The sequence below is a fragment of the Oncorhynchus kisutch genome, unplaced genomic scaffold, assembly GCF_002021735.2.
Source record: "Oncorhynchus kisutch isolate 150728-3 unplaced genomic scaffold, Okis_V2 scaffold4019, whole genome shotgun sequence".
Taxonomy (NCBI): Eukaryota; Metazoa; Chordata; class Actinopteri; order Salmoniformes; family Salmonidae; genus Oncorhynchus; species Oncorhynchus kisutch.
Window position 1 is genome coordinate 99650 of NW_022265964.1, and position 18930 is coordinate 118579.

Below are 18930 nucleotides of genomic sequence, written 5' to 3' on the forward strand. Positions count from 1 at the left end.
ACAACACTCTCCACCATGGTCTCTGGTGTCCTCAGGTCCAGGCTTGATCCAACTCTCTCCACCATGGTCTCTGGTGTCCTCAGGTCCAGGCTTGATCCAACTCTCTCCACCATGGTCTCTGGTGTCCTCAGGTCCAGGCTTGATCCAACTCTCTCCTCCATGGTCTCTGGTGTCCTCAGGTCCAGGCTTGATCCAACTCTCTCCTCCATGGTCTCTGGTGTCCTCAGGTCCAGGCTTGATCCAACTCTCTCCACCATGGTCACTGGTGTCCTCAGGTCCAGGCTTGATCCAACTCTCTCCACCATGGTCTCTGGTGTCCTCAGGTCCAGGCTTGATCCAACTCTCTCCTCCATGGTCTCTGGTGTCCTCAGGTCCAGGCTTGATCCAACTCTCTCCACCATGGTCTCTGGTGTCCTCAGGTCCAGGCTTGATCCAACTCTCTCCACCATGGTCTCTGGTGTCCTCAGGTCCAGGCTTGGTCCAACTCTCTCCACCATGGTCTCTGGTGTCCTCAGGTCCAGGCTTGATCCAACTCTCTCCACCATGGTCTCTGGTGTCCTCAGGTCCAGGCTTGATACAACTCTCTCCACCATGGTCTCTGGTGTCCTCAGGTCCAGGCTTGATACAACTCTCTCCACCATGGTCTCTGGTGTTCCAACAGAACACATTAAAACACACCACTACTACTAATCTAACTGTCTGTAGGTCCAACAGAACACACCACTACTACTAATCTAACTGTCTGTAGGTCCAACAGAACCCATTAATACACACCACTACTACTACTCTAACTGTCTGTAGGTCCAACAGAACACACCACTACTACTAATCTAACTGTCTGTAGGTCCAACAGAACACATTAATACACACCACTACTACTAATCTAATTATAGAAAGGATTCCAGAGGAAAACACATGATGAAACATTGCTACTCACCTCTGAATGTGTTGGTCATCTATCTGACACAGGGTCACTGAGAAGGCGGAGTAAATCCCAAACCCAGGATAGAGGGGTTCAGTGAACGTGGTGTGTTCTGTGTAAAGGTGTGTCAGTGTACCAGAGGAGGACACACTATAGAAGGTCAAAGTACCAGCTGGCCAGTCCAGATACACTCCAACTCTGTTAGAAACATGACGAGGGATGGATCTGTTGACTCCATCATGTTTAAATAAATAACCTTTGTCAAAACAGACTAAACACCAAGACTTCCTATTGTCTCCAATCCTACGGTCACTCCCCCTTTCCTTCCTCTTCAGTCCTTTGTACACCACACCAATGTCCGCCATGCCACCATCCCTCTTCACCTCCCAGTAATAACGACACCCAGATAAGCCTTCTCTGCAGAGAACTTGATAAAGACAGTCAAATCTGTCTGGATGGTCTTCATAATGCTGGTCCTCCACCACCCTTTTCAACTTCCTGTTCCCCTCAGACAGTATCAGGTGTGGGTTTGCTGTATTTGGGTCCAGGGTGAGATGACAGGCATCTGTAGACAAAATGAGAGTTTAATCATACCACATCTTGATATAAAATGTTGTTTTGTCGGAACAGAACAAGTATTGATTAGTTACTATAGTTCTGAATATACAGTTAATTAGGATTGAAGAGACTTACATTTCCTCAGCCCTGATTTCAGCCTGCACTCTCCACCATGATCCACACTGTCGGAGAAACAGGTTATTGACTGACAAAGACCTAATAAAGCAGTCAACATTTAAACCACATTGTTGTGTTCTGGTGCACTATCCCAGTTCATTACTATCCTACCTACTGCATACAGAACGGAGTACAGTTCATTACTAGAGACATACAGGTATTCTATCCTACCTACTACATACAGAACAGAGTACAATTCATTACTAGAGACATACAGGTATTCTATCCTACCTACTGCATACAGGACGGAGTACAATTCATTACTAGAGACATACAGGTATAGTATCCTTCCTACTGCATACAGAACAGAGTACAATTCCAACAGGATATCAGAGATGCAGAAGAGTATTCATGTGGTGATGATGTATGCTGTGTTGGAGTGCTAAGCCTGCTGGGTAAACTTCCCTTTAATTCTACCATCATGTCCTCATGTTACTGACCCTACTACACTACATATGACACAACCGCTGCTCACACTATTAGGACATCTATTCTGACTTACTTCAGCTTCATCCGTTTATATGTGGGATCCACCAGAGCAGCTGAAAGCAGTCCCCCTGCAGAGTCTCCTGGGTGATTGTAGCTCAGGTCCAGCTCTTTCAGGTGGGAGGGGTTTGACCTCAGAGCTGAAGACAGAGCAGCACAGCCCTCCTCTGTGACCAGACAGCCAGACAGCCTACAGAGAGACACACAACAGCTGTCTAGGTTGGTGTACTGGTGTCAATCATCTTGTAGGTCACCAATACATGTGTCCATGACACAAACATTGACATGAAACAGATTTTCAGAGTATTTGAATTACTCAGTACCGACCTGACTGAAACAGCTGTACTTACCCCAGTGTGTGTAGTTTACAGTCTGGATCCTCCAGTCCAGCAGACAGCAGTGTAACTCCTGAGTCCTGCAGGTCATTGTCTCTCAGCTCCAGTTGTTTCAGTTGTGAGTTTGGTGAACTCAGGACTGAGGCCAGATCTGAACAGCAACCCTCTGTCAGACCACACTGACCAAGACTAGAGGGGAGTAGAGAACCAGTGGTTGAATAAGTACCCAATCGTCATACTTGAGTAAAAGTACAAATACCTTAATAGAAAATGACTCAAGTGAAAGTCACCCAGTAAAATACTACTTGAGTGAAAGTCACCCAGTAAAATACTACTTGAGTGAAAGTCACCCAGTAAAATACTACTTGAGTGAAAGTCACCCAGTAAAATACTACTTGAGTGAAAGTCACCCAGTAAAATACTACTTGAGTGAAAGTCACCCAGTAAAATACTACTTGAGTGAAAGTCACCCAGTAAAATACTACTTGAGTGAAAGTCACCCAGTGAAATACTTCTTGAGTGAAAGTCACCCAGTGAAATACTACTTGAGTGAAAGTCACCCAGTAAAATACTACCTGAGTGAAAGTCACCCAGTAAAATACTACTTGAGTGAAAGTCACCCAGTAAAATACTACCTGAGTGAAAGTCACCCAGTAAAATACTACTTGAGTGAAAGTCACCCAGTGAAATACTACTTGAGTAAAAGTCACCCAGTAAAATACTACTTGAGTGAAAGTCACCCAGTAAAATACTACTTGAGTGAAAGTCACCCAGTAAAATACTACTTGAGTGAAAGTCACCCAGTAAAATACTACTTGAGTGAAAGTCACCCAGTGAAATACTACTTGAGTAAAAGTCACCCAGTAAAATACTACCTGAGTGAAAGTCACCCAGTGAAATACTACTTGAGTAAAAGTCACCCAGTAAAATACTACCTGAGTGAAAGTCACCCAGTAAAATACTACTTGAGTAAAAGTCACCCAGTAAAATACTACCTGAGTAAAAGTCACCCAGTAAAATACTACTTGAGTGAAAGTCACCCAGTGAAATACTACTTGAGTAAAAGTCACCCAGTAAAATACTACTTGAGTGAAAGTCACCCAGTAAAATACTACCTGAGTGAAAGTCACCCAGTAAAATACTACTTGAGTGAAAGTCTTAAAGTATTCGGTTTTAAATATACTTAAGTATAAAAAGTACATGGAATTGATGAAATGTACTTAAGTATTAAAAGGAAAAGTATAAATCATTTTAAAATCCTTATATTAAGCACACCAGACGGCACCATTTTCTAGTTTATTTACAGATAGCCAGGGGCACACTCCATCACTCAGACATCATTTACTGATAGCCAGGGGCACACTCCATCACTCAGACATCATTTACTGATAGCCAGGGGCACACTCCATCACTCAGACATCATTTACTGATAGCCAGGGGCACACTCCATCACTCAGACATCATTTACTGATAGCCAGGGGCACACTCCATCACTCAGACATCATTTACTGATAGCCAGGGGCACACTCCATCACTCAGACATCATTTACTGATAGCCAGGGGCACACTCCATCACTCAGACATCATTTACTGATAGCCAGGGGCACACTGCATCACTCAGACATCATTTACTGATAGCCAGGGGCACACTGCATCACTCAGACATCATTTACTGATAGCCAGGGGCACACTCCATCACTCAGACATCATTTACTGATAGCCAGGGGCACACTCCATCACTCAGACATCATTTACTGATAGCCAGGGGCACACTCCATCACTCAGACATCATTTACTGATAGCCAGGGGGCACACTCCATCACTCAGACATCATTTACTGATAGCCAGGGGCACACTCCATCACTCAGACATCATTTACTGATAGCCAGGGGCACACTCCATCACTCAGACATCATTTACTGATAGCCAGGGGCACACTCCATCACTCAGACATCATTTACTGATAGCCAGGGGCACACTCCATCACTCAGACATCATTTACTGATAGCCAGGGGCACACTCCATCACTCAGACATCATTTACTGATAGCCAGGGGCACACTCCATCACTCAGACATCATTTACTGATAGCCAGGGGCACACTCCATCACTCAGACATCATTTACTGATAGCCAGGGGCACACTCCATCACTCAGACATCATTTACTGATAGCCAGGGGCACACTCCATCACTCAGACATCATTTACTGATAGCCAGGGGCACACTCCATCACTCAGACATCATTTACTGATAGCCAGGGGCACACTCCATCACTCAGACATCATTTACTGATAGCCAGGGGCACACTCCATCACTCAGACATCATTTACTGATAGCCAGGGGCACACTCCATCACTCAGACATCATTTACTGATAGCCAGGGGCACACTCCATCACTCAGACATCATTTACTGATAGCCAGGGGCACACTCCATCACTCAGACATCATTTACTGATAGCCAGGGGCACACTCCATCACTCAGACATCATTTACTGATAGCCAGGGGCACACTCCATCACTCAGACATCATTTACTGATAGCCAGGGGCACACTCCATCACTCAGACATCATTTACTGATAGCCAGGGGCACACTCCATCACTCAGACATCATTTACTGATAGCCAGGGGCACACTCCATCACTCAGACATCATTTACTGATAGCCAGGGGCACACTGCATCACTCAGACATCATTTACTGATAGCCAGGGGCACACTCCATCACTCAGACATCATTTACTGATAGCCAGGGGCACACTCCATCACTCAGACATCATTTACTGATAGCCAGGGGCACACTCCATCACTCAGACATCATTTACTGATAGCCAGGGGCACACTCCATCACTCAGACATCATTTACTGATAGCCAGGGGCACACTCCATCACTCAGACATCATTTACTGATAGCCAGGGGCACACTCCATCACTCAGACATCATTTACTGATAGCCAGGGGCACACTCCATCACTCAGACATCATTTACTGATAGCCAGGGGCACACTCCATCACTCAGACATCATTTACTGATAGCCAGGGGCACACTCCATCACTCAGACATCATTTACTGATAGCCAGGGGCACACTCCATCACTCAGACATAATTTACTGATAGCCAGGGGCACACTCCATCACTCAGACATCATTTACTGATAGCCAGGGGCACACTCCATCACTCAGACATCATTTACTGATAGCCAGGGGCACACTCCATCACTCAGACATCATTTACTGATAGCCAGGGGGCACACTCCATCACTCAGACATCATTTACTGATAGCCAGGGGCACACTCCATCACTCAGACATCATTTACTGATAGCCAGGGGCACACTCCATCACTCAGACATCATTTACTGATAGCCAGGGGCACACTCCATCACTCAGACATCATTTACTGATAGCCAGGGGCACACTCCATCACTCAGACATCATTTACTGATAGCCAGGGGCACACTCCATCACTCAGACATCATTTACTGATAGCCAGGGGCACACTCCATCACTCAGACATCATTTACTGATAGCCAGGGGCACACTCCATCACTCAGACATCATTTACTGATAGCCAGGGGCACACTCCATCACTCAGACATCATTTACTGATAGCCAGGGGCACACTCCATCACTCAGACATCATTTACAGATAGCCAGGGGCACACTCCATCACTCAGACATCATTTACTGATAGCCAGGGGCACACTCCATCACTCAGACATCATTTACAGATAGCCAGGGGCACACTCCATCACTCAGACATCATTTACTGATAGCCAGGGGCACACTCCATCACTCAGACATCATTTACTGATAGCCAGGGGCACACTCCATCACTCAGACATCATTTACTGATAGCCAGGGGCACACTCCATCACTCAGACATCATTTACTGATAGCCAGGGGGCACACTCCATCACTCAGACATCATTTACTGATAGCCAGGGGGCACACTCCATCACTCAGACATCATTTACTGATAGCCAGGGGCACACTCCATCACTCAGACATCATTTACAAACCAAGCATTTGCGTTCAGTGAGTTCGGCCAGATCAGAGGCAGTAGGGAGGACCAGGGATGTTCTCTGTTTAGTGAGTCTGCCAGATCAGAGGCAGTAGGGATGACCAGGGATGTTCTTTGTTTAGTGAGTCCGCCAGATCAGAGGCAGTAGGGATGACCAGGGATGTTCTCTGTTTAGTGAGTCCGCCAGATCAGAGGCAGTAGTGAGGACCAGGGATGTTCTCTGTTTAGTGAGTCCTCCAGATCAGAGGCAGTAGGGATGACCAGGGATGTTCTCTGTTTAGTGAGTCCTCCAGTTGGGAGGCAGTAGGGAGAACCAGGGATGTTCTCTGTTTAGTGAGTCCTCCAGATCAGAGGCAGTAGGGAGGACCAGGGATGTTCTCTGTTTAGTGAGTCCACCAGATCAGAGGCAGTAGGGATGACCAGGGATGTTCTCTGTTTAGTGAGTCCTCCAGATCAGAGGCAGTAGGGATGACCAGGGATGTTCTCTGTTTAGTGAGTCCTCCAGATCAGAGGCAGTAGGGATGACCAGGGATGTTCTCTGTTTAGTGAGTCCTCCAGATCAGAGGCAGTAGGGACGACCAGGGATGTTCTCTGTTTAGTGAGTCCTCCAGATCAGAGGCAGTAGGGACGACCAGGGATGTTCTCTGTTTAGTGAGTCCTCCAGATCAGAGGCAGTAGGGACGACCAGGGATGTTCTCTGTTTAGTGAGTTCTCCAGATCAGAGGCAGTAGGGAGGACCAGGGATGTTCTCTGTTTAGTGAGTCCTCCAGATCAGAGGCAGTAGGGATGACCAGGGATGTTCTCTGTTTAGTGAGTCCTCCAGATCAGAGGCAGTAGGGATGACCAGGGATGTTCTCTGTTTAGTGAGTTCTCCAGATCAGAGGCAGTAGGGAGGACCAGGGATGTTCTCTGTTTAGTGAGTCCTCCAGATCAGAGGCAGTAGAGATGACCAGGGATGTTCTCTGTTTAGTGAGTCCTCCAGATCAGAGTCAGTAGAGATGACCAGGGATGTTCTCTGTTTAGTGAGTCCTCCAGATCAGAGTCAGTAGAGATGACCAGGGATGTTCTCTGTTTAGTGAGTCCTCCAGATCAGAGGCAGTAGAGATGACCAGGGATGTTCTCTGTTTAGTGAGTCCTCCAGATCAGAGGCAGTAGAGATGACCAGGGATGTTCTCTGTTTAGTGAGTCCTCCAGATCAGAGGCAGTAGAGATGACCAGGGATGTTCTCTGTTTAGTGAGTCCTCCAGATCAGAGACAGTAGAGATGACCAGGGATGTTCTCTGTTTAGTGAGTCCTCCAGATCAGAGGCAGTAGGGATGACCAGGGATGTTCTCTGTTTAGTGAGTCCTCCAGATCAGAGGCAGTAGAGATGACCAGGGATGTTCTCTGTTTAGTGAGTCCTCCAGATCAGAGTCAGTAGAGATGACCAGGGATGTTCTCTGTTTAGTGAGTCCGCCAGATCAGAGGCAGTAGAGATGACCAGGGATGTTCTCTGTTTAGTGAGTCCTCCAGATCAGAGGCAGTAGGGATGACCAGGGATGTTCTCTGTTTAGTGAGTCCTCCAGATCAAAGGCAGTAGGGATGACCAGGGATGTTCTCTGTTTAGTGAGTCCACCAGATCAGAGGCAGTAGGGATGACCAGGGATGTTCTCTGTTTAGTGAGTTCTCCAGATCAGAGGCAGTAGGGATGACCAGGGATGTTCTCTGTTTAGTGAGTCCTCCAGATCAGAGGCAGTAGGGATGTTCTCTGTTTAGTGAGTCTGCCAGATCAGAGGCAGTAGGGATGTTCTCTGTTTAGTGAGTCCTCCAGATCAGAGGCAGTAGAGATGACCAGGGATGTTCTCTGTTTAGTGAGTCCTCCAGATCAGAGGCAGTAGGGACGACCAGGGATGTTCTCTGTTTAGTGAGTCCTCCAGATCAGAGGCAGTAGAGATGACCAGGGATGTTCTCTGTTTAGTGAGTCCTCCAGATCAGAGGCAGTAGAGATGACCAGGGATGTTCTCTGTTTAGTGAGTCCTCCAGATCAGAGGCAGTAGAGATGACCAGGGATGTTATCTTGATAAGTGTGTGAATTGGACCGTTTTCCTGTCCTGCTAAGCATGACAATGTAACGAGTAATTTTGGCTGTCGGGGAAAATATACGGAATAAAAAGTACTTTATTTTCTTCAGGAATGTAGTGAAGTGAAAGTAGTCGAAAATATAAATCGTAAAGTACAGATACACTAAGTTGTATTTTGGGGGTATGTACATAATTTTGCACGCCCAATTTTTCAGTTTTTGATTTGTTAAAAAAGTTTGAAATATCCAATAAATGTCGTTCCACTTCATGATTGTGTCCCACTTGTTGTTGATTCTTCACAAAAAAAAAACAGTTTTATATATTTATGTTTGAAGCCTGAAATGTGGCAAAAGGTCGCAAAGTTCAAGGGGGCCGAATACTTTCGCAAGGCACTGTACTTTAAAGTACATACTGGAGAAGACATACTTGAACACTAGCAACACACACTCACGTAACACACACACACACCTCAGTGTGTGTAGTTTACAGTCTGGATCCTCCAGTCCAGCAGACAGCAGTGTAACTCAGCTCAGTACAGACCTGACAAACAGCTGTACTTACCTCAGTGTGTGTAGTTTACAGTCTGGATCCTCCAGTCCAGCAGACAGCAGTGTAACTCCTGAGTCCTGCAGGTCATTGTCTCTCAGCTCCAGTTGTTTCAGTTGTGAGTTGGGTGAACTCAGGACTGAGGCCAGATCTGAACAGCAACCCTCTGTCAGACCACACTGACCAAGACTAGAGGGCAGAAGAGCACATGATTAACACATCTTTAAAACATCCACATATGAACTCATACTGAAGATATTTAACTCACACTAGTGTCTGTATGTTGCAGAGTGGACTGGTTAGTCCAAAACAGAGCAGCTCCACTCCTCTGCCTCCCAGGTCATTGTAGCGGAGGTCCAGTTCTCTCAGGGGGGAGTTTGGTGACTGCAGAGCTGAGGCCAGAGTCTCACAGGATTCATATGTGAGTTTACAGCCAGCTAGTCTGGAGAGAGGAGATAAACTATTAGATATACAAATCCTTCATTATAATGCTAGTCTGGAGAGAGAAGACATTTTGATACACTGTTCAATATGCAAATCCTTCATTATAATGCTAGTCTGGAGAGAGAAGACATTTTGATACACTGTTCAATATGCAAATCCTTCATTATAATGCTAGTCTGGAGAGAGAAGACATTTTGATACACTGTTCAATATGCAAATCCTTCATTATAATGCTAGTCTGGAGAGAGAAGACATTTTGATACACTGTTCAATATGCAAATCCTTCATTATAATGCTAGTCTGGAGAGAGAAGACATTTTGATACACTGTTCAATATGCAAATCCTTCATTATAATGCTAGTCTGGAGAGAGAAGACATTTTGATACACTGTTCAATATGCAAATCCTTCATTATAATGCTAGTCTGGAGAGAGAAGACATTTTGATACACTGTTCAATATGCAAATCCTTCATTATAATGCTAGTCTGGAGAGAGAAGACATTTTGATACACTGTTCAATATGCAAATCCTTCATTATAATGCTAGTCTGGAGAGAGAAGACATTTTGATACACTGTTCAATATGCAAATCCTTCATTATAATGCTAGTCTGGAGAGAGAAGACATTTTGATACACTGTTCAATATGCAAATCCTTCATTATAATGCTAGTCTGGAGAGAGAAGACATTTTGATACACTGTTCAATATGCAAATCCTTCATTATAATGCTAGTCTGGAGAGAGAAGACATTTTGATACACTGTTCAATATGCAAATCCTTCATTATAATGCTAGTCTGGAGAGAGAAGACATTTTGATACACTGTTCAATATGCAAATCCTTCATTATAATGCTAGTCTGGAGAGAGAAGACATTTTGATACACTGTTCAATATGCAAATCTTTATGAATAATGAGATACATTAAAAGGCAATAACAGAAGGATGCGATTGGACAACGTTAAAAACATTCCTAACTCACTCAAGATATTTACGCTTATAGTTTCAAATATTTATCACATCGTATGTATATTTATGTATTTTCACCAAGATGTTCAAATAATGTTTAAACATAATTACTAGAAATATATGAACACTATGAAGACAGTGGATACTGAAGATATGTTAAGTCCGTCGTTAGAATGAGACCAAGGTGCAGCGTGGGAGGCGTACATCTTTTCCTTCATTCAAAATGACACTGAAAAACAACAAAATAAGAAAAACGAATGTAAAGCTATATTGCAGTGCAGAAAGCAACTACACTGTTAAGGGAATAAAAAAAAAATCAATAATGACTAATTATGTATACATTTCAAATCAGGACTGACTAATCAGAATACTATTATGTTACTGTATATGTACTAATCAGAATACTATCATGTTACTGTATATGTACTAATCAGAATACTATTATGTTACTGTATATGTACTCATCAGAATACTATTATGTTACTGTATATGTACTAATCAGAATACTATTATGTTACTGTATATGTACTAATCAGAATACTATTATGTTACTGTATATGTACTAATCAGAATACTATTATGTTACTGTATATGTACTAATCAGAATACTATTATGTTACTGTATATGTACTAATCAGAATACTATTATGTTACTGTATATGTACTAATCAGAATACTATTATGTTACTGTATATGTACTAATCAGAATACTATTATGTTACTGTATATGTACTAATCAGAATACTATCATGTTACTGTATATGTACTAATCAGAATACTATTATGTTACTGTATATGTACTAATCAGAATACTATCATGTTACTGTATATGTACTAATCAGAATACTATCATGTTACTGTATATGTACTAATCAGAATACTATTATGTTACTGTATATGTACTAATCAGAATACTATCATGTTACTGTATATGTACTAATCAGAATACTATTATGTTACTGTATATGTACTAATCAGAATACTATTATGTTACTGTATATGTACTAATCAGAATACTATTATGTTACTGTATATGTACTAATCAGAATACTATTATGTTACTGTATATGTACTAATCAGAATACTATTATGTTACTGTATATGTACTAATCAGAATACTATTATGTTACTGTATATGTACTAATCAGAATACTATTATGTTACTGTATATGTACTAATCAGAATACTATTATGTTACTGTATATGTACTAATCAGAATACTATTATGTTACTGTATATGTACTAATCAGAATACTATTATGTTACTGTATATGTACTAATCAGAATACTATTATGTTACTGTATATGTACTAATCAGAATACTATCATGTTACTGTATATGTACTAATCAGAATACTATCATGTTACTGTATATGTACTAATCAGAATACTATTATGTTACTGTATATGTACTAATCAGAATACTATCATGTTACTGTATATGTACTAATCAGAATACTATTATGTTACTGTATATGTACTAATCAGAATACTATTATGTTACTGTATATGTACTAATCAGAATACTATTATGTTACTGTATATGTACTAATCAGAATACTATTATGTTACTGTATATGTACTAATCAGAATACTATCATGTTACTGTATATGTACTAATCAGAATACTATTATGTTACTGTATATGTACTAATCAGAATACTATTATGTTACTGTATATGTACTAATCAGAATACTATCATGTTACTGTATATGTACTAATCAGAATACTATTATGTTACTGTATAGATGTATGAATTTTCTTTTAACCCTAGTACTGAATATAATGTGTGTAAATATAATCAAGAATTAGAACAATGACTGTCTGTTCCTTGGTAGAAATGAATGAACTTATAGCCAGACTGGCTATAATGCTTATCTTACACAGGCAGACCCTCGGCTTGGGTCGTAAATTATCTTAGTAGGGAGAGACGATGTGGGATGGCTTGAGAACTATACAGCCATTGTACTGCTGGTTGATGAGACGGGGTAGTACGAAAACTAACGACGTAATTTTCCAGTTTATAATCTGTGGTAAACTGTATCATGTTCAGTACTCTCGAGAATAAACACTGCTGATAGATTTTGAGACTGGTCTCTGTCCATTTCATGCAAATAAGAGTCTTACAAATTGTTAGGAATTGACAGAGTGTTTCATTTTAATTGGGTATTAAAACATATAGGAATTTAATTCCTGTAACATGCACACAAACAAGATCCCACAACTGAAGGTGTGGAAAAGGGCTGCCTAAGTGTGATCCCCAATCAAAGACAACGAATGACAGCTGCCTCTGATTGGGAACCATTACCGACCAACAAAGAAACAGACAAATTAGAATGCCCACCCCAAATCACACCCCGACCCTAACCAAATAGAGAAATAAAAAGGTTCTAAGGTCTAGGGCGTGACAAGATATTTAACTCACACTAGTGTCTGTATCTTGCAGAGTGGACTGGTTAGTCCAACACAGAGCAGCTTCACTCCTCTGTCTCCCAGGTCATTGTTGCTGAGGTCCAGCTCTCTCAGAGGGGAGTTTGATGTCTGCAGAGCTGAGGCCAGAGTCTCACAGGATTTATATGTGAGTTTACAGCCAGCTAGTCTGGAGAGAGGAGATAAACTGTTAGATTGACAAATCCCTCATTATAATGATACTGTATGTATCTGCATATTTACCAAGATGTTCAAATAATGTTAAAAACATAACACATAATTACTACAAATAAATAAACAAAATAAAGACAGTGGATACTGAAGATATTTAACTCACACTAGTGTCTGTATGTTGCAGAGTGGACTGGTTAGTCCAACACAGAGCAGCTCCACTCCTCTGTCTCCCAGGTCATTGTAGCTGAGGTCCAGTTCTCTCAGAGGGGAGTTATGTTTCTGCAGAGCTGAGGCCAGAGTCTCACAGGATTTATGTGTGAGTTTACAGCCAGCTAGTCTGAAAAGAGGATATAGTCTGTTAGATATACAAATCCTTCATTATAATGATACTGTATACACATCAACTCAATAACCTAACTTACAGTGCTCTCTTGCAGGTTTTCACTACCGGCAGCAACCTCTGATAACCTTCCTCTGATGTGTTGTATGTCTTCAGGTCAAACTCCTCCAGCACCTCCTCTGACATCAGTAACAGGTAGGCCAGGGCTGAACATTGGTCAGGTTCTAGTCTTGTTTCTGAAAGAGTTCCTGATCGTAGGGAGGTCTGCATGTCTTCAACTAGAGAGTTGGAACCAAGTTCATTCAGACAGTGGAACAAGTTGATGATCCTTTCTGGTGAGGATTCCTCCTTGATCTTGTCTGAAAGGTATTCAACTGTTCTCTCATTGGTCTGTGTTGTACTTCCTGTCTGTGTCAGAAGGCCTCGTAACAGATTCTGATTGGACTCCAGTGAGAGACCCAGAAGGAAGCGGAGGAACAGGTCCAGGTGTCCATTCTCACTCTTCAAGGCCCGGTCCACTGTGATCTCGTGTAAGTCAGACAACTGGATTGACTCCTCCTCATCATCCTCCTCCTCCTCCTCCTCATCATCCTCCTCCTCATCATCATCCTCCTCATCACCACCAGTGACTGCTTTGGAGAAAACATTTTCCTGCTTGTCCAGACATGATTCTAAAGCATGCACTGCTGCTAGAAACTCCTGAACGCTCAGATGCACAAAGCTGTAGACCTTGTCTTGGTACAGCCCAGATTCTTCTTTAAAGATCTCTGTACACAATGCTGAGTACTCTGATGCCTCTGTGACGTCAAGGCCACATTCTCTCAGGTCCTCCTCATAGAAGATCAGGTTGCCCTTCTGCAGCTGTTGGAAAGCCAGCTTGGCCAGTTTCAGGATCATCTCTTTGTCTGACTGAGACAGTTCCTTTGGGTTTGTCTCTGTGGCTTTGTTGTACTTCCTGTTCTTCACAATGATTTGGATGAGCATGAAGTGTGAGTACATCTGGGTCAGAGTTTTGGGGACTTCATTCTTCTCTGCCTCGTTCAGTATCACCTCAAGGACTGTGGCTGATATCCAACAGAAGACTGGTATGTGGCACATGATGTGGAGGCTCCTTGAGGTCTTCATGTGTTTGATGATTTCATTGGCCAGATTCTGATCTGTGATTTTCTTCCTGAAGTACACCTCCTTCTGTGGATCATTGAACCCTCGTACCTCTGTCACCTGGTCAATACACTCAGGAGGGATCTGATTGGCTGCTGCAGGTCGTGTGGTTATCCAGAGGAGAGCAGAGGGAAGCAGATTCCCCTTGATGAGGTTTGTCAGCAGCACGTCCACTGAGGTTGGCTTCGTGACGTCACAGCACTTCTCATTGTTTTTGAAGTCTAGAGGAAGTCGACACTCATCCAGACCATCAAAAATGAAAACAGTTTTGGTTTCACCATCTTCAATGCTGTCAATCTCTTTCAGCTCTGAGAAGTAGTGGGAAAGAAGTTGCATCAGACTGTATTGGTCCTTTTTCAGGTTCAGATCACGGAAAGGAAGAGGAAACATGAAATGAACGTCCTGATTTGCTTTTCCCTCTGCCCAGTCAAGGATGACCTTCTGCACAGAGACTGTTTTTCCAATGCCTGCGATTCCTTTTGTCAGCACAGTTCTGATAGGTTTGTCTTGTCCAGGTAAAGGCTTGAAGATGTCGTTGCATTTGATTGGTGTCTCTTGTGTGGTTTGTTTTTTGGATGCCATCTCCATCTGTCTAACCTCATGTTCATTATTGAGCCCTCCACTTCCACCCTCTGTGATGTAGAGGTCTGTGTAGATGTCCTTGAACAGACTTTGGTTTCCATGGTGTCCAATTCCTTCAGATATGTGTTGATACCGGTGTTTCAGTTTAGGCTTAATGTCTTGTTGGACTGTCAGCAGAGTTTGACCTGTAGGAAAACAATGAGAGTTGGGACTCATAAGTTAATGTGTGTGTTTTCTAAGGGCTTTTGTACCATTCTTTGTAATATTGTATGAAACACAGTCTTACTTCTTCTGTCCAGAAGGTTGTGTGTGATCTTTAATACATCCTCACTGTCCAAACTCTCCACTTCCTTATTGTCATCTGGTAATGGTTCCTGGCTGAAAGCAGGTGGCTGATCACTCTTCATTGATAGCAGGCTGGTTGTAGGTGACACTGCTCTGAGCTTCTGGACACTGATCAAAACAGGGAGACAGATCACCTCATCAATATCTCATCAATACGTCATCTACTTCATTTTAACAACTGCATAGTGGAACTTCTAGAAGTCCTGATGTTTCTATTAAAGCTACAGTCTGGAATTGGTCAATACATTTTTGGCCCTTTAAATAAATGATATAGGCCTACATTTGATGTAATTTGGGAACACTTTTCATTAGTTTGATATAAGAGAAATGTATATTTTGCTATTAATCGCTTACCTCTTAGAACTGGTGTCTTGAGTCATTTTAGAAGCGGTGGTCTCCTCCTCTCTCTCCCCAGAGAGACTCATTTTAGAGGCAGTGGTCTCTCCCTCCCCAGAGAGACTCATTTTAGAGGCAGTGGTCTCTCTCTCCCCAGAGAGACTCATTTTGGAGGCAGTGGTCTCTCTCTCCCCAGAGAGACTCATTTTGGAGGCAGTGGTCTCTCTCTCCCCAGAGAGACTCATTTTGGAGGCAGTCTCCTCCTCTCTCTCCCCAGAGAGACTCATTTTAGATGTAAGTCACAGCTCACTCAGCTACAATAATAACGTAACAGAACAGTCAATATTTCTGAACATTGTTGAAGAACCATAAACAATGACAAAACATTTACTGTCTGTGGTCAAAGAGTGAAATCAGCTCCTTCATATTGTATTCAAACATACACAGTCCAATATGGTATTCTTTTGATTTGGATCCCCACTAGCTGACTCCATAACAACAGCTAGTCTACCTGGTTGGATCCCCTGACTCCATAACAACAGCTAGTCTACCTGGTTGGATCCCCTGACTCCATTACAAGAGCTAGTCTACCTGGTTGGATCCCCATAATCTGACCCCATAATAACAGCTAGTACACCTGGTTGGATCCCCTGACTCCATAACAACAGCTAGTCTACCTGGTTGGATCCCCTGACTCCATAACAACAGCTAGTCTACCTGGTTGGATCCCCTGACTCCATAACAACAGCTAGTCTACCTGGTTGGATCCCCTGACCCCATAACAGCTAGTCTACCTGGTTGGATCCCCTGACCCCATAACAACAGCTAGTCTACCTGGTTGGATCAATATCATGGATAATCTGATAGAGCAGCCACTATAGTACCTGGTCAATATAATGGCTAATCTGATAGAGCCTATACTATAGTACCTGGTCAATATAATGGGTAATCTGATATAGCAGCCACTATATTACCTGATCAATATAATGGATAATCTGATAGAGCCTATACTATAGTACCTGGTCAATATAATGGATAATCTGATAGAGCCTATACTATAGTACCTGGTCAATATAATGGATAATCTGATAGAGCCTATACTATAGTACCTGGTCAATATAATGGATAATCTGATAGAGCCTATACTATAGTACCTGGTCAATATAATGGTTAGGAGCAGGTTAGGAGGAGAATTAACACAGCAGGTTAGGAGGAGAATTAACACAGCAGGATAGGAGGAGAATTAACACAGCAGGTTAGGAGGAGAATTAACACAGCAGGTTAGGAGGAGAATTAACACAGCAGGTTAGGAGGAGAATTAACACAGCAGGTTAGGAGGAGAATTAACACAGCAGGTTAGGAGGATCATAAAGTGATACCAACCTTGTTGCAGGATGTTGTATATGTCCCTTATGTCAGGCCTTATTGGAAAGGATTTATTGATAATATCTGTTGGGAAAAAGTTTGGATGTTGCCACACACATACCTACTTGTTAACAAAAATTAAGGAAGTTTACTTTAAAATTATATATAAATATCAACCAGCCAACCACTATATAAAGAAGTCTATATCTTCATTTGTAATGACCACCCAGAAACAGTGTTGCATCTTGTCTTGGCTTTGTATTCATGTAAGAAAACTGTGGCAAGACATCAGTAGATTTATAATGTCATATATTCATGAAGATCTGACACTATTGTGGAGAGATGTACCGCTTGGATTCTTTACCTACGATAGAAATTAGCGGAACATTTTTTTATGTAATTAATTTCATCATTCTTTTGGCCAAATTTCATATTCACAAATGTAAATGTAAAAAACAAAACACCACATTTTCTTACCTTACAAAAAGAAAAGTGAACTGTATTTTAAGACAATTAAATACTCTACTAACAGAAACGCTGTTATAATTATAAGTGCCTGTATGTCCCTTAATAAGGCCCGTGTGTAATGTGATATTTTACCCCCAAATTGTCTTTTGTATATTAATTTATATTGTAATGAAACAGCAGGGAGCTGTTACAATATATACACTTGTGTTCCCACACGTACTTCCTGTATGGATTCGCGCAACGTGGCAGGTTCGGATGAGAACAGTACATTGTTGCGCGTCACTTTTACTTGACGAGACGTACTTTTTATTTAACGACAGCTATACATAATTCCGATGCACGTCTTCTTTCGGGAAATGAAAGTGAGCTAGTTTCCACAGTCTTTCGTGAGGATGATAATCACCTTTAATGTGCTGGCAATCACCGATAACAATAATACTATATTTCGTAGCCTATATCACATCACATTAGGCTATAAATCCACACAAATGTAAATAAGCCTAAAATAATAATTCTTGAAAGTTTCAATCAATATTGTAATAACATGACGGATGTCTTACCCCCTAAATCATCACTCTCGCAATTTCTACAGTAAAATGTAAAAGAACGCTACACACGTCTTAAACATTCCTCTCTGATGATAACGGTCTTCTTCTTCTTCTTCTATTTCGGTGGGGTTTAAGGAGGACTGCACCCCAAAAGATGTATTGCCGCCACCAACTGGACTTTTTGAAGAAAAAAAAATATCCATGTGTAATAGTGAAACCAACTTCATCCACCCTAATAAAAATAGTACATTGCCAAAACAAACAACACTCCCACTTCTTCCTTCTTGTAGTTCTCCATATCTCCTGTCTCAGGTTCTAGGATCTGAAAGGCTGGTACGGCTCAGTGGAGGAAAGGGAGAGCGGAGGGATGTTGAGAGACTGACCCTCAGTCTGCTGCTCTCTCCCTCTGCTGACACTGCCCCCTCAGTCTGCTGCTCTATCCCTCTGCTGAGACTGACCCTCAGTCTGCTGCTCTCTCCCTCTGCTGAGACTCACCCTCAGTCTGCTGCTCTCTCCCTCTGCTGAGACCCACCCTCAGTCTGCTGCTCTCTCCCTCCGCTGAGACTGACCCTCAGCCTGCTGCTCTCTCCCTCTGCTGAGACTGACCCTCAGTCTGCTGCTCTCTCCCTCTGCTGAGACTGACCCTCAGTCTGCTGCTCTCTCCC

The 18930-nt window shown here is 42.4% G+C and overlaps 1 protein-coding gene across 4 annotated transcripts; it reads right to left on the reverse strand.

Moving 5' to 3' along the window:
* Positions 1-818: 818 nt before the first annotated feature.
* On the reverse strand, positions 819-18379 carry LOC109888290 (NACHT, LRR and PYD domains-containing protein 12-like). Of its 4 annotated transcripts, XM_031821831.1 has the most exons (11): positions 15903-16031; positions 15490-15656; positions 13543-15388; positions 13284-13457; positions 12942-13115; positions 9373-9546; positions 9120-9293; positions 2494-2667; positions 2160-2333; positions 1616-1662; positions 819-1487 (listed from the first exon to the last, which is right to left on the reverse strand). In XM_031821831.1, the coding sequence occupies exons 1-11, from the start codon at positions 16010-16012 to the stop codon at positions 934-936; spliced, it is 3768 nt and encodes a 1255-aa protein (XP_031677691.1). In that variant the 5' UTR covers positions 16013-16031; the 3' UTR covers positions 819-933. The 4 variants fall into 4 exon arrangements, with proteins under 4 accessions (XP_031677691.1, XP_031677692.1, XP_031677693.1 ...); XM_031821833.1 differs by lacking the exons at positions 819-1487; positions 1616-1662; positions 2160-2333; ... (1 more) ...; positions 9120-9293; positions 9373-9546 and adding exons at positions 17268-17333; positions 18278-18379 and having other exon boundaries at positions 12652-13115; positions 15903-16198; XM_031821832.1 differs by lacking the exons at positions 819-1487; positions 1616-1662; positions 2160-2333; ... (1 more) ...; positions 9120-9293; positions 9373-9546 and adding an exon at positions 9558-10744.
* Positions 18380-18930: the final 551 nt, after the last annotated feature.

Bases quoted from the DNA above. Each gene is read 5' to 3' on its own strand.
- LOC109888290 (XM_031821831.1), bottom strand. From the start codon at position 16,012: ATGAGTCTCTCTGGGGAGGGAGAGACCACTGCCTCTAAAATGAGTCTC. The intron at 9,294-9,372 runs GTGAGTTAAATA...TCTGCCCTCTAG, and splicing joins TGCAACATACAGACACTAGT to TCTTGGTCAGTGTGGTCTGA. The intron at 1,488-1,615 runs GTAAGTCTCTTC...TTTTGTCTACAG, and splicing joins GAAATCAGGGCTGAGGAAAT to ATGCCTGTCATCTCACCCTG.